The sequence below is a fragment of the Nycticebus coucang genome, chromosome 15 (genome assembly GCF_027406575.1).
Source record: "Nycticebus coucang isolate mNycCou1 chromosome 15, mNycCou1.pri, whole genome shotgun sequence".
NCBI lineage: Eukaryota > Metazoa > Chordata > Mammalia > Primates > Lorisidae > Nycticebus > Nycticebus coucang.
The window spans coordinates 30669355-30685393 of NC_069794.1; the positions used below are offsets into that span (position 1 = coordinate 30669355).

The 16039-nt window shown below is 31.6% G+C and overlaps 1 protein-coding gene across 1 annotated transcript in view; it reads right to left on the reverse strand.

The window, feature by feature from the left end:
• Nucleotides 1-245: 245 nt before the first annotated feature.
• Nucleotides 246-16039, reverse strand: part of NDFIP2 (Nedd4 family interacting protein 2) — a 65129-nt gene continuing 49335 nt past the window's right edge. The window contains exons 4-8 of the mRNA XM_053563670.1: nt 14024-14117; nt 10675-10799; nt 6442-6508; nt 3267-3372; nt 246-2867 (exon numbers count right to left, since the gene is read on the reverse strand). Coding sequence (XP_053419645.1) covers nt 3269-3372; nt 6442-6508; nt 10675-10799; nt 14024-14117 — 390 coding nt within the window. The 3' untranslated portion in view covers nt 246-2867; nt 3267-3268. The remainder of the gene's footprint in view (nt 2868-3266; nt 3373-6441; nt 6509-10674; nt 10800-14023; nt 14118-16039) is intronic.

The window sequence follows — 16039 nt, forward strand, 5'->3', positions numbered from 1 at the left end:
GCAAAGATGTAACAGAAAAGAAAAACAGATGGGACACAAAATGACTTGCAAGATGCAAAATACAACAGTTTATGAATGTAGATTAGAGTCCAGTTGTAATAATGGTGACACACTCTCACCACACACACACACTCTCCCCTAAATCCCACAGGCCCATTTCCATAACTTGAAAATGGATATTTTGCGTATCTGAACTTAGAATATGTTTTTGACACATTAATCTATAATCATACAACAGGAAGCTATTAATAGCACAAAAGTTTATTTGCTAAGCTTAACAAATTAAACATCTAAACAAAAAATTATTACAATGATATTTATAGATACTTTTATTGGATTTTTTAGAAGACAAATGTAAATGAGAATATTTGGAAAATTAATTTTCAAAATTATCTTCAATGAAATAAATACAATATCTAATACAACCTCTTCCTGCAAGAATCTGTAAGATAGGCAATTCTAAAAACCAGGCTTCTTATTGGAAAATCCCTATGTCCCTTAAAAGATTTTTTTTCTCATAAAGGACATTTGGTACACTCACATTTTCTTAATACTTGTCTTAAAAACAAATTCTATCTTTAACACTCAAATTTTCTCTCTCTATATATATTTAGTTCACTTAATTTAAAATTAATTAAAAGATATGTAGACACAATTTATAAGATAACAATGCAAAAAGTACTTTTATCCATGGTTATTTACAGGAAGAGTTTTCCTAAATAACAATGTTGTATCATGTTAAAAAATCTGACAAATCCTTTCCAATAATCAGCACTGCAGGTTTTAATAAACTTCATATAGAACAAAGGATGTTGCATGTGTAGAATAATGAATTGAAGAGCCAGAAACTAAAGCATTTGACATGGTCAATAATTTCATTTTTATTACACTAAATGTCAAGTCAGAAGTCAATGGCATTTACATGCTGGAAGACTCTTTACCACTCAACTCTTTCAATTATATCAAACACTGATTAACCAAATGTGACTGGACTTTACTACTACAACTTTATGGTTTCTTTCAAGTGTATGCAAATCTTTCAAATGCAGAAATGTGCATATGTGCAAAACAAATGAAACAGAAATGAACTTAAGTATAAACCACCCTGCTATTCAATTTTGAAGCTTATCTTTTCTTCACTAATTTGTCTTCTATTATTAGTAGTCTTCTATCCTATTAAAGTTGTAGGTTTATAGATGATTTGAAAATTTCACATTGGCATAAGAAAGGAATGTCGGGTTGATGCAGTCTAGGGACAAAGAAATAATTAGTCTTAAAATGTATTAAGTTGTATTTATCTAAATTATAATACAATAAAAAAACTATCTTATAATCGTATGGCATAAATTAATAACGTTCTTCTGATAAAGATAACATACAGCAGTATATAAAAGTCTGAGATGCAGGGATATACAACCTTTTTTTTTCCCTCTGCTGAACACTGGAAGAATAAGAATTGTCTTGGGGATGAGTGAGGTGGTTCACACCTATAATCCTAACTCAGGGAGGCTGAGGAGGAGGATCACTTGAGCTCAGTAGTTTAAGAACAACCTGAGCAAGAGCGAGACCCCATCTCTACCAAAAAACAGAAAAATTACGTGGGCATTGTGGCAGGCAGCTGTAGCCCTAGCTACTCAGGAGGCTTCACTGAACTCAGGAGTTAGAGGTTGCTGTGAGCTAGGCTTATAAGGCCATGGCACTCCAGCCTGGGTGACAGAGCAAGACTCTGTTTCCAAAACAAACAAAAAAAGAGTTGTCTTGGGCCACATGTTAACTACACAAACACTAGCAAAAAGTCCATGCATACTTTTCATGATATCTGACACAGATAAGCAAAAAAAGTCTCCACAAAATAAGCATGGGGCCTGAGGGACCCAGATTGGATACTCCTGAAATTTTTCAGAGCATATTTACATTATATTTTAGACTTTTCAAAATGCATACAAGATATTCACACTATTCATAGCATACCATTCTAATTATTTGGTCTTTTTACCTTATTTTTAATGGTGACAAACTCTTAATGCCACTGTTTGCAGACACTTTACTTGTTGAGATGTGACATCCTTAAGGGAGGTATCTTAATGGAACACCTAAAATGGTATTTTAATGTAATCCAAAAATACAACTATATTCATTGTACTCTTCAATGGAAATAAGTAAATAATATAGCTTATGTAAAATGCATATGAATTTATAAATAAAACTTAATCAAATCATAAACCATACAATTTATTTATAAAAAAGGATAGTAACCCTAAACTTCAGCTTTGTCCTGAAGTTCTACATTCAGAAGTGTTTTAGTAGACATTTTGCTTATGGAGTTCAAATACTTTTAAAGTTTAAATTATTTATAGATATGAAGTATATGGAGTTGTTTTAAAAAACAATAGGAAAATAAAAATAAAATACAAGATAGGGTTTAAAGATATCAGGTCTCTTTATGTACAACTACTCCTGGCTGCACGACAGATAAATGTTATTGCTCTATATAATGCCTCCAGAAACTTTCAGCTAGTAAGACAACCCCCGCTCATTTCTTTATATTCCTTTTATTCAAGTTGTAGCTTTCCCTGCTGATGCACACTGACACATTAAGAAAACAGCAACAGAGCTCCTATTTTCTTCACACAATTTTTATTCCTTGATCCAGATTGTTAAAATGACTGCATGGCAAATTGTTTTTCAATCAGAGATTTGCTTTTTGTTTTGTTTTGTTTTTTTTCATCAGATGTCTATGTGAATTTCACATTGTTTTATGCAAAATTCCCATCCCTTCTGTGTAAAGTACTTTGTCATATTTTGTTTGTTTTTCAAGCCTTCAAATTTTGCGCTGGTGGTTACTTCATACATCTCCTGTGGTCAATCTTTAAAAAGAAATGTAAAAAGTCTGATTTAAAGTTACAGTGTATTTATTAAGTATTAAAAAAATTAAAATTTATGAAATTCAATTTGAAAAATCTCAAAGTTTTCTAAAAAGGTCTACAACTTATTACATTTCAATAAGCTGTTAAAAGTATAAAAACATTGGGTGGCGCCTGTAGCTCAAAGGAGTAGGGCGCTAGCCCCATATGCCAGAGGCGGCGGGTTCAAACCTAGCCCCGGCCAGAAACTGCAAAATAAAAAAAATAAATAAAAAAAGTATAAAAACATTAAATATATTGTCTTTGAGTAAAAATCATGAGTAAAGCTTACATATTTAGTATGTTTCTGGTACATTTTAATATATAAGGGGAATAAACAGTTAATATATTAATATTCCTTACCTCTATAATAAGAAGAAATATCTTGTTCTATGAGCAGCCGCCATACTTTCAGACATATTTCTGACTTTTAGATAATTAACAAATCCTCTAAAGAAAAGGAGCAGGCCTGAGAAGGTTGAAATAATATAGGTATATTATGTTCTTATATAGAAATGGGTCATGATAAATTAAAAACAGACAGACAATTGTAAATAAGATCCTCTTGGCTTAAGAAAAGGAATTTAATCTGCAGGATTTCATTCATTTCATAATATATTTTACACTATAATGATAACTCCATCATGAAGAAGTAAAATAAAGTTTTATTGCCATCCACATTCTTTTAATTTGTTAGTCCTAGATGTACCAAAAATTAAAGGAAATCTAGCCACGAATATACAAAATTATATAAAAACCTATCTTTATTAAGTTTGTTTCTTTAAATAGGAAAGTTACTTGGTGCATTGAAACTGATTTAACGCAAAGAAATCATTATAGTGAAATTATTTTAGTGTTGTGACTTTATTGGGAAGTCAGACTCCTTAAGGGGGTTAAAAGCCAATTCTGTATTAAGAATTCTGTTCTGACTGTCTGTATTCTGTGTTCTTTATTGAGTTTCTTATCTAAAACTGAAGAAAAATTTATAAGGTTTATCAAGTATTTAAGCATATCAAATAAGTATGTGTGTGTATACATACACACACACACACATATATATATAATTTAGAATTTGGAGGACTCTGTGGGGCAGAGTAGAATGCAAAGGACAACCCCAGTTCCACATTAAGAGCCATAGGCTCGCATTTTCTCAGGGGAATATGAAAAATTAGTCAGTGATAAAAATGTTGCTCTCACATATACGAAAACTTTCTGATTACTATAGCCACTAAGCAAACTAAGACATATATTTACATAAATTAAATAGATAATATACTCATGTAGTTGCTAAATTATGGGGAAAAAATAAAAAGCTTTATGTAGCAGCATCAAGTACCTGTCATCTACAAAATCTGTATTTGATATGTGCATTATGTACGTATTTTTAATCATGAGTTCTTATTTTCAAATATTAATAAAAGATTACATAAAAATTAAGATAAAAAAAGACAGCAAAGATGACTTGGGAAGGCACGTCATTCTAGCAGTTTCTTGGATTACTTGGAACACATATTATATCTGAGTTTTCCCCTCTGTGACACAGTATTTTGAAATAGTAACAACAGATTTTTTAATAATTAAAAAAGCAATTGCCTGTGAAATGCTTAACAATTCAGATGAAAAATATTAAATAAGTATAAAAGCATTACCATTATTAGCATAAACCTTTGAAATATTTAAGCATATAATTCTTAGGGAAGTATTTATTAGCTCCAGTAAATTTTTAACCAGGAAAAGAGAGGGGTACAAAAACACAAACAGAAAATATGTACTGTATCTGTGTAATTTTGCTCACCAGAAAGAAAATTGTCTGTGAATTTAAAATAAAAAGTCCCAACTAAATTTGTATTCCAACTCCAAGACAGTATTCGAAACACTAAAAAAAGAAGCATGCTCATACTAAATTGAAGAAGAAAGAAGAGATAGACAAATGATGATTTAAACAAGTGGCATAAATTTCAGCTAAATCTAATCTCATCTGCTTCTCACATCCTATGTAATTCCCTCCAACGGGACTCCTCTCTCTGAATTCCACCCTCATGCCCTTACACCAGATGCTGTTCAAGATAATGAATCACTATCTAAATATAAAAAATTACTGAAAAATGCAAACCCAAATTATTTGTGGGATCCCTTCTTTTGTCAAGGAAGCTTATATTTCTAAGATACATTCTGTTCCTACTCAGGCATTTTCTAAAACAAGCCGTTTCATATCTAAAAACTAATCACTCAGTGGCTTTTGTTTCTGAGCATTCTATAAAGTGCTTGATATTCTTTATAGTATATGTGAGAGCAACATTTTGATCACTGATTAATTTTTCACATTCTCCTAAGAAAATACTAGGCCATGGCCTAGTATTGGGAATTGGGATTGTCCTCTGCATTCTACTCTGCCCCATAGTTATCTTCCTAAGAGTTGTCCAAGTTCTAAATATATATAAAAACATACTTATTTGACATGTGTAAATAATTGATAGACTTCATTGTTTTTTTCAGTTTTATGTAAGAAACTCAATAAAGAACACAGAATACAGGTGGTCAGAACAGAATTCACAATGTAGAACTGGCTTAACCTTTTAAGGTCTGACTCCCCAACAAAAGTCATAACACTAAAATAATTCCACTATAATTATTTTAGTAATTATTAAATACTAATTACTTCTAGTAATTCGTACTACTAATTACTAGAAAAAGAATTTAGTGACCTTAACTGACCACTGAGAATTTTTTTCCCAAAAGATCCTAAGGATCTAGTAGCACGACTAGATAAAAACTCAAAGAGAAGACTGCCACCTACTGAAATGCTACGATTTTCTGGTGCAATTCTTACAGAAATGTGGGCATTTAAACCTAAGTCAAAACAAAATGTATTCTTTATGTCAGTAAATTTATTTAAAGTGTGGATGAAAGGTACAACGTGATTTTAAGATTAACGTAATTATCACTGATCTAAAGCGAAACACACAAGGGAACAAAAATTGAAAATTGATAAAATTCTATCAATATTAATAAAAAGACATATCTCATAAGAAGACAACTCAACAAAAGTACTGTGATCATTAGGCATGAAGCCTTTCCTTATGCCTGGCTGATTAATGACTAATGCAGGAGACATTTCAAAAGCATAAAGAATGTTTCCATGATCCAAAAATAAAGGGTAGAACAACCAAATTAAATTACCCTGCCCTCAAACTTCCTAAGATCATTAAAAGAAATTATGCATGTATATTTCTAAAATGAATACTAAAGGTAATTTTTTGTTAATCATGTTGGGATTTTAAAATTTTGTACTATTTAATTATTACTCAGTTCGGCAACTGATTCCTTACATTGATAGCCTTTAAGATTTTAAATCTAAAAAATCTGGAGTGCTATATGGAATATCTGAAAAGCTGAAATGATATAAATGTTATGGATATGAGAATTTTACAGTAAAAAATTTATTTCCATGTAAGTTGTGACATAATTTTACATCATACAATTTTAAGAAATCTCAAAGTTAAGCTTATTAAACTGAAATGCGTTAGGAGAAACTTACCAAGTACAAGAAATATCCACCAAAGCCAATACTGTCCATTGAAATATCCAGTAAAATAATCAGAAAACTATGAAGTGAACATAAATATATTAACTGCATTTATATACCAAAATTTGAAAATCACAGATTATCTTTAGTTTTAAATCTCAAATAATCTTTAACACTTAAAAATAGCACAAAAGGAAAAAAAAAATACTTGGTGACATAACATTAACAACTTACGTATATAGAATTATTTGAGAAAAAATCTCTTATGCAATAAGAGATTGCAATAGCAAACAAAGTTACGCAAAAATATTTTAGCAAGAAAAAAACAATGTAAAACTGCTTGCAAGAAAGAAAAGTAAATGCTATATATCTGAGTTATCAGAATCACACATTTTTTTCATTAAAGAGTTCACATGTCAGCCCTTTCTTCAGACTCTCTTAAAGCCACAACCACCATCCCAAACACACTATGGCAACCCGCTGCTTTAGATATTAACACCAAAAGCCACATTAGTTTAATCTTATCAAATGGGGATGTTATGCTGACCTCTAAAAAGAAGAGCTTTTGACCTTCAGTACATCCCCTACTGTTAATCACTGCCAAAAATACTAGGCGCATAAAGACCCCCAACTCATTAGAATCTTTTTACTTTTAAACTAGATGCCCTAGCATTCAGTTCCCAACGGTGAACTGAGAACAGCTAAATGAACCTTGAAGTGGCATTTCACCAGTTCCTATTAGTGACTGCTGTAGACAATTTTATATTCTCTGTGATGTGAGAATATGAACAGGCAGATCGAAGGCAGGGTTGGAGGATACTGAACATAGGTTATTTTTTCCTCTAGACATGAAACTTCATTAATCTAAAAAGGTTTTAAAAAAATTGACCTAATTCAGTTACTTCAGATAATTCTTCTCTATTATCCTTTAATAATTAAACAATGCCCCAAATAATTTTTTTAAAGTGTTTAATAATATAACCTACTCTAAAAGTATTAAAAATTAGCTTGAGTTTACCTACCCTGTTTCCACTGGTCTGCAAACTAAATCTGATTTAATAAAAAATGATTGTATTAAATGCAGATTTGGTCTCAACTCTAAAATTAATTAAAAGCATCTTTAACATTATTGATAATCATTTCCAACTATTTACTGTAATTTCCACAAAAGCTTAAAAATCCTATAGATAACAAAATTTTTTCCCTATAATTTTTTGATAACAAAAATGCTTACAATTGTAAATAATGTCACCATTTAGTAAGCATATAAACTAAAAAAATCTGTTCTTAAAGCCCTTTGAGTATTTTCTCAGAAAATGTTTTTAATTAATAAAGACAAACATGATCTCAATCAGCCTTAAGAGTTTTAGAAATTTCAAAGATTAAAAATTTCAAAGTAATACAGAAGAAGAAAATCCCACATACTCCTATACTTTTAAAATATGTATAAAAGTAGGATTTGAAGATTGGAAAAATACAGCTTATAAGGTAGGAATGTACTATACTACTTTTAAATCAAGAGATTATTTGAAATAAAAGGGTTTCATATGGGAGGTTTCATATGGGAGACTATCAGGACAAAAACAATAAATTGCCAAAACAATACATTTTTAAGTTTCTGTACCTGATACCCAGTAAGAGGAAACTAGAAAATGAAGAGAAGTCATTCTTCACCAAAAAATATTTGCATAAATCTATTTCTAGCCAAGTGAAGAAAATAATTACCTCACCCTGAAGTCAAACAGAAAGATTTACTATGTAAAATGGATAATGAAATATGCTTTTAGACTCATTACAGTGCTATCAAAACTGTTCTTAGAACACGAAAATCACAAAACTGAGCCACACTGCTTTTTCAAAGAAGTAAACCAATCGTGTTGATTGGCCAATGACAGGCTGCTGAAATCAAATTTTGAAAAATATATTGACTAACATTAAACATTTATCTGATTTGATTTTATTAACATAACACCAATATCATTTACAACCTACTTAAAAAAAAAACTTGTTACTTTTTAATAAAACATGGAATTTTGAACAAACAAAAATACAGAAATCCTTAGAATTAATAACAGAAGTCTAGGCTAAAGATATTCATACAAAAACGGAGGTTCATGGTAGTTCAGAAACAAAAAAGCAGCAGTATGATTTATAAATTACTTATTGTCTAATGAAAGGAAACACCAGGCTTTTAGGAGAAAACCTTTCTCCCAGCACTAACCTGTAAGAGGAATTTACTGCTTGGCGCGTTATAGCACAAGTCAAAGTAGAGTGTAACGGAGGCAGCACAAAATCAGAAGAGGCTGGGACAGAGCCATGCCAGATTCTAATCTACATAAAATCTGTGGAACCTTACTCTATTTATTCTTAGTTTCAACACCAGCAACATGGCTAGATCATCACCAACATCAGAAATACAGATATGGTTTAAAAATGTGTTTGTAACAAATTACGCCTAGAAAACACTGGGTGCTTGATGAAGGGCAGCTATTATTACTTTTTACAAAAGATTTTTAAAAATTCCTTTTCTTACATCAATTCTCAACATATTCACTGAAGGTATAACATTATCCTTAACTCGGTAAAGGTATTTTAAAGGGACACTAAACAGTCCTGGTGGTCAAACTAGATGCTGGTCTATACCTTACAAAACTGTGAGAATCTGCCTTCTTTGAATTTAAGTTCTCCATCTTACCACATTAACTCTTTCTCAACCTAGGGTTCTAGAAAGGAATAGGCTCTAATACCCCCAAAGCATAGGTTTCATATAATGCCTTAGCATCTTTCTTAAGGATCTAGTGATATCAGTAATTTACCAACTTCAGGAGAATTATAAAAAAAAAGTTCTCAAATTATTTTCTGTGTTCTGTGATTTAGATGAGAAATCCCATTTGAATAGTAGTACTTAAGTCTATTACTATCATAACCAAGGTTGGACATATCCAGCACCAAAATTGACATATCCAGTGCCAATTATTTTCTAGTAATAACTTCTGCAAGTGTGGAGATTATGTCTTTGGATTTGTATGTTCCCTAATGGTTAATGCATTTACGCTCATGGTAGAAACCCACTGTATACCTTTTGAAATAAAATTTAAATGGCTTAGATTTTAACCACCTTAAGAGAAACCAGTCCACAGGTCCCAACCAAGAACCAACTAATTAGTAATCAAAACCAAAATCTGGTCTGAACCAAGACAGGGTCTGTCTGTCAAGATTACTGAAACCCTGAGAAGCTATAAAATAAGTACAGTACAAAAATAATGAAGAGGGTCAGGCACAGTGGCTCACACCTGTAATCCTAGCACTTTGGGAGGTTAGGGCAGGAGGATAGCTTGAGGCCAGGAGTTTGAGACAAGCCTGGGCAATAGAGAGTGACCTCATCTCTGCAAAAAGTAAAAAAAAAAAAAGAAGAAAAAAAAAAGGTATTCATCTCCCAAGCCTTATCCTAAAAAGACTAAGAAGGAATATTTGTAAAAAGAAGCCAAAAGGGGCCTTTGAGAGGCAAAGGTAGAGAGCTGGGGCATGACTATGCTAACCATACTAATGCCTATGCAATCTTTACAGAAAATTACTTTGAGTCTAGAAAAGTCATTGAGATGGGGAAAAGAAAAGGGTTTCCCTTTGTCTCCCTACACACCACCTTGTTAATAAGAAGTAGGCAGAGGGTGACTCTAGAGGACAACAGGAAAATGGGAAGGAAGGCTAAAAGAAGCAGAAGTGGAAACAGTTCTGATAGCTACTTTCACAGGTTTCCACTTCACTTGTGAGCTCTCAGCATGACCCCGTCCCCCCCAAAAAAGTGAAAAGATATTTAATTTCATAATTTTGTTAAAAAATAGAAATGTTTATGTACTGACTGATTTTAGGCATACTGCACTGTATCACAATAGTAGTACCATAATTTACTAATAAGCACATATATTTGGGCAGAAATTGGGTAAAATACTTTAATCATATTATTTCCATACCTAATAAAAATCCTGCAAGGCAGCTGTTAATTATTAGGCCATTATGAAGAAACTAATGCTCAGAACCAATAAATTGCTTAAAGTTAGAATACAGACATTAAAAATACGAGATTCAAACTTAGATTTTTCTTCATTTCAAAGTTCTTTCCACTACACTAAAAACCTCTCATATAATAAAATCATAAAATGTTCATACCGTAGAGATTACTACAAAGGAAATTTTATAACTTTTCATTTTAGAAATAAAAGAGCTGAAGGTTTTTAAGACACTCACCCTGACGATTAGGATCCATTTGATCAATGAAAGGCCAAATCCACAGATAGCACCATACCTTCCAGCTATGGTGTTGGTGATACAGAAGGATAAACAAAATCCAAGCCAGTTGAAAATAAAGGCCACTAGAAGAAATAGAAACAGTTCCTTTAAAGACCACAATTTGGAAACAAATTTAATACAGATATAATGTTAACAATATTTCATCACTCAATGGGAATAGCAGCTCCCTTCTTTAAACTCTATGCTTACCTTTTGCAAATGTATGATTTATTTATTATACTGTACATCAACAAATGGGTAAATTTGATTTTTTGTCAGTTTGGTGAACAGAAATCAAATCCCAGTGAAACTCTATTTTTAAACCAGCTAAAAATCAAATCACAATATAGCTCTCATGTGGTCCCACCCAAGAAGGCCAGCCTAAGCCATCAACCAACAAAATCAGCTTTTTAAAAAAGATAAAACAACCGATCTAATATTCACAAATATTGTATGGTTTTCTTAAGGTATACTTACAAATCTTACATATTCCTTTTCTGATTTAACTTATAAAATAAAATACTATCTAAAAGCTATATAAACATAGCTTTCCGTGTACAGAATAAGTCATCAATGTGTTCTTTAATACGTGTAGTATCCACATAACCCCTTTAAGAATCTTAACTTTTTAAACTTGCATATGACAGGTGCTCAAAAGAATTTACTGAATAAAGATGCTCAACATCATTAATTGTTAGAGAGAGGCAAATTAAAATACAATGAGATACCACCAAACATCTGTTAGAACGTCTAAAATTTTACAGAAATCACAACTGTTGATACCAAATGCTGGCAATGAGGCAGAGCAACAGGAACTCTTATTCACTGCCGGGGAGAATACAAATGGTACAGCCACTCTGGAAGACAGTTGGCATTTTCTTACTAATCAAAATTCAAAACACTCTTTGGATTCTTTTTAAAGTTACAAAGAATTTAATTTTATTTTTATGTTCCTTCAAGTCTAAAATGGGAATTAATTTTGATTAATTATTACTATAGCATGTTGATGTTAAGGTTCACAAATGGCTAAACCTTAGAAAAAAAGTTTTCTGAACAACCATATACAACCCATCACATTTTAAAGCACTAGAGGTGCAAGGTCATTTCCACAGACTGTCAGTTATCCAATGATCCCTACCTTAATTTCTAGTGTTTAATTGATAAATGAATTCTATTCCATTTTCTTAAAAGAATTCATAAAAACAAGATCAGAGCGGTTAGGCATATGTATGAGACATTTTGCAGTAATACCTTAAAGGATTGCCAGAAGCAAAAACATTATCAGGGGATAGATACATTTATTCTTTTACATTTTCTGAACAAGAACATGCAATTATCTTATCAAATGTTAAGTGTAAACATTTATGAGGATTGAGTTAGGTAAGGTGTTGAAAGCAACGGTGGAAAGAATTAAACCAAACAAAAAGGTTTTAATTGAAATATTCTTACTGATATCCACTGTAGTTTTATTTGCACAAGTTATATAATTTGAAATGCTTAAGTTATAAACTACATTAAAGAAGATCTACTTTTTTACCATCAGTAGCTACAAGCAGCATGGAAAACACAATAAGTTGCAATTTGAAGAACAGCCACTAGATGGTGGTAGTTACAAATAAATCTATGTTTATCAATACAAATAAGCTCTAGGCCTACTAGAAAAAATGCATCAGGAAATGAAGGTAAAAAATAGAAATTTACTCTTATAATATTGGTATTATATTTATAGAGCAGGAAGAATAAAATATAATGTGTGGAAATTTAATTTAGTAAAATTTTAGTAAAAGATAATTTATATTAAATACTAATATTTATGTTAACTAATACAATCACTGGCTACAGATAAAGTCATCCAGTATGTCTAAATTACCATGAATTTACAACACATTAGTGAAATGTTTTCAAATCTAAAAAATTAAAAATAAAAAGATACTGGGGTTAAGCAAAATATAAAAATGGAAAAATAAGAACTCTGAATGACATTAATGATATCAAGTAATATGTTTTTAATCCTAAGAAACAGGTATTTATACTACAAATAGTACAATAAATTTAGATTATTTCTTTTCTATTTAAAATTTCATTAAAAAAAATAACCAGAAAAAGCTACTCTTTTCATAAACAAAGTATGTGGGAATTGTTAATTAATATAAAGAATTACAAGTTGAACCAAAATTAAGATAAAAACCAAAGTCCACTAGATTAACAGTACCAAATAGTATTACTTTGTAACAAAAGAATTCATTTCCTTTCATCGTACCTAACATATCTAACTAGATATTGTAACTAAAATCAACTTAAAATTTAAATGTTACACATACGTAAACTAACAACCTGAATATGATTTAGTACATGTGAAGAGAAAAATATAGCTGCCTGCCCTCCTGCCACCTCTGTTCTTCAGCAGATGAAATAAAAGAAAGGAAGCAAAATACCATTTCCAAAAGTTAAATGAACTTTCAGATTCAAAAGCAACAACTCATGAAGTACGTATTTTCTGTTTTTTGAAGTTGAACTTTAAATAATTATTTCTTTTATCTCTGAAATTTAAAATTAAAATAGTACTCTATCCAAGAATGAAAAGCATAATCACTGAACCAGGTTGAGGACAAAATTAATCATACAATAGACTAATAAATGACTTACGTGAATATTGGGTTTCTACTACTGGTTTTACCGATTTAAACAGTTAATATTAAGTGTCTTAATATTATTTAATGGAGGTAATGAAATGATGAAGACTATGATAGTCTCCTCTCAAGGAGCTTAAATCTATAAGCCAAATATTAAATTAAGATTTTCTAAGATGTTCAAAAATATTAGGTTTCTGATCTTCTACTACTCAGCATTCCCCCAAATAAAACTCATACCTTTCTGTCTCAAGTAACAAAGTTTTAGTTGAATGTCCCTTCTTTTCTAACCCTTTTTCTGGCCCAAAGATACTCAAATGGAAGTCTTCTGCCCCAAAAGCAGAATTTAGTTTGATTCTATTATGTCCCTACAGCAGTGAACGGACACCAGTACTGCATTACTTCTCTTACAAAATCCTAATTAGCTTAAATATGTTCATATACTTTTATACTATCAATATAGCATAATGGTTACAATGCATAATTATTCAATTACGTATTTAATAAATTTTGGGGTTTGTATTGTAACATGTGATCAGGGTAGTCATTAGTTCAGTATCAGGAACAATCTATACTTTTAAAAAGGTAAATACATTCTAACAAAATTTGCTTTTCTTTTTACTTTAATACACCTACAGCCAATATATAAAGAAAAATAGTTTGGGAAGATCACTTACTGAAAAATGCCAGCATGAAAATGCCATCATTACCCACTCTGAGCTGGTCTGCATCACTGAAGTCATCTCTTGGTGGACATTCTTCCTCCTGAATCTGTAAAACATAAAACATTAAAATAGTTCACTAAAATAATTACAACTTTATTATCTTAAATGTAAGGGGAAAAAAACTTCAACCAAATCCAATGCTCTCAATTTGCTGTGTAGACAAAATGAGATAATGAGTACAATGTCTGGCACAAAGTAATCAATAAACATTAGCAACTATCACTTTTCTACTGGTGCCCTTGAAGAGTTACTTTTAAGGTAAACACAAAACAGACAATGTCGAAGAACATTAAATGCATGAAAACAGTCTCAAGGAGACGGATGTAATGCTGCTGCATTTTTAATATCAAACTTTCATAATCAATGGTGGAGTATAAACTGGTACAACTCTATGGCCGGCTATTTGGTGATTTTATCCAACTATCATAATTAAATGTACAAGGGTATATGTGAAACTTGGTAAACGGTCTGTGAAGCTAGTGAATGATGCCCCATGAATATATCAATGTACACAGCTACGATTTAAAAATAATAATAATAATTAAATGTACATACCTCTGATCAAACAATAGCAGTTTTTACCACATATTGTAGAAATACATACATGTATCCTCGCTTACAGGAAATGATGTATTAAAAATATCTCATCACAGCAATGCTACTAAGAGCAGATCAGACACGATCTAAATGCCCATCAATAGTGGACTACGTTAGGAGATAATTCTCCACAGTTCTATCACGTTTCTACATGTTTTCCAGGGAGAGGCACTGGGGCAGGAGAGTTAGGAGATACAGTGTTATTACACAGTGGAGAGCTTTGAGAGATAGTGTCTTCTCTCAGAGTAGAGGTGTGGGCATTTCTATTGACCATTAGAAAAGAACTGGGTTCCCTATGCGCAGGGTTCCCCTCCCACAACACAACCCACTGAGTGTGGAGGTTATCATTTAGCCCTCTTTGTGTTACCCTATGGGAAATGGAGGTCAGGGAACTGGCACAGAAAATGCTAACACTCGGAGTACACTACTGCTGTGAATAAAGAAGTCTTTTTCTCTGACCCAGCATTCTCCAGTCTTCCGCCAACATCCTAGAAACTGGGACAACCCAGTCTGTTAGCTTGAAAGTCCAGTAAAATCTCACTGTTCACACAGTTCTTGACAGATAGGTAAAACAGTATCTACCCAATAAAATTCAAAAAACTGTCTCAAAATTTAAAAGTAAATTAAAAAAAACAAAAGTTTTTCTTTTCCTTTCTTTTTTTTTTTTTTGAGATAGGGTCTCATTCTAACACCCTGGCTAGAGTTCCGTTGCATCATCATAGATCAATCCAACATCAAACTCCTGGATTTTACTGAGTAAAACAGAATTTGATCAGACAAGTGATGTGATTTGATTTATATATGCACCATCTCCATCTCCAGATTGTATATATATAATCTCAGCTGAGTGTTAATGATTTAATTTTGTGAGGAAATTGAATCATTTCAGGGGGAAAACTTAGAGCCCTGCCCAAGACCACATAATTAGGTGAACACAAATCCAGGACACTGAAGTTCTTTCTACCCAATAACGGTAGTCTAAGTACACTGCTCTCCCAAAAGAAAGAAACTTTCAAAACCATGTTATGTTGTTCGTTATTTGGGCACAAAGATCCTTTAAACTCTGCAATCACATCATAGGCAAACTTTAACAACTAGAGATGACTGAATGCATGTTAGTAATTTTTTATCATTTCAGATTAATTGAAGAAATAAACACCAAAGCATAATATGAACTGCCACCTCCCCAAAAACCTGTCAATATAATGGCAAAAATGTAATTATTTCATAAGTAGTACTATGTATTTTAAAACACTACTCCAGAGATTTTATCAAAGGATATCATCTTTTATTTTATTTTATTTTATTTATTTATTTGAGACAAAGTCTCACTCAAAGTCTCACTCTGTTTCCCTGGGGTAGAGCACTGTG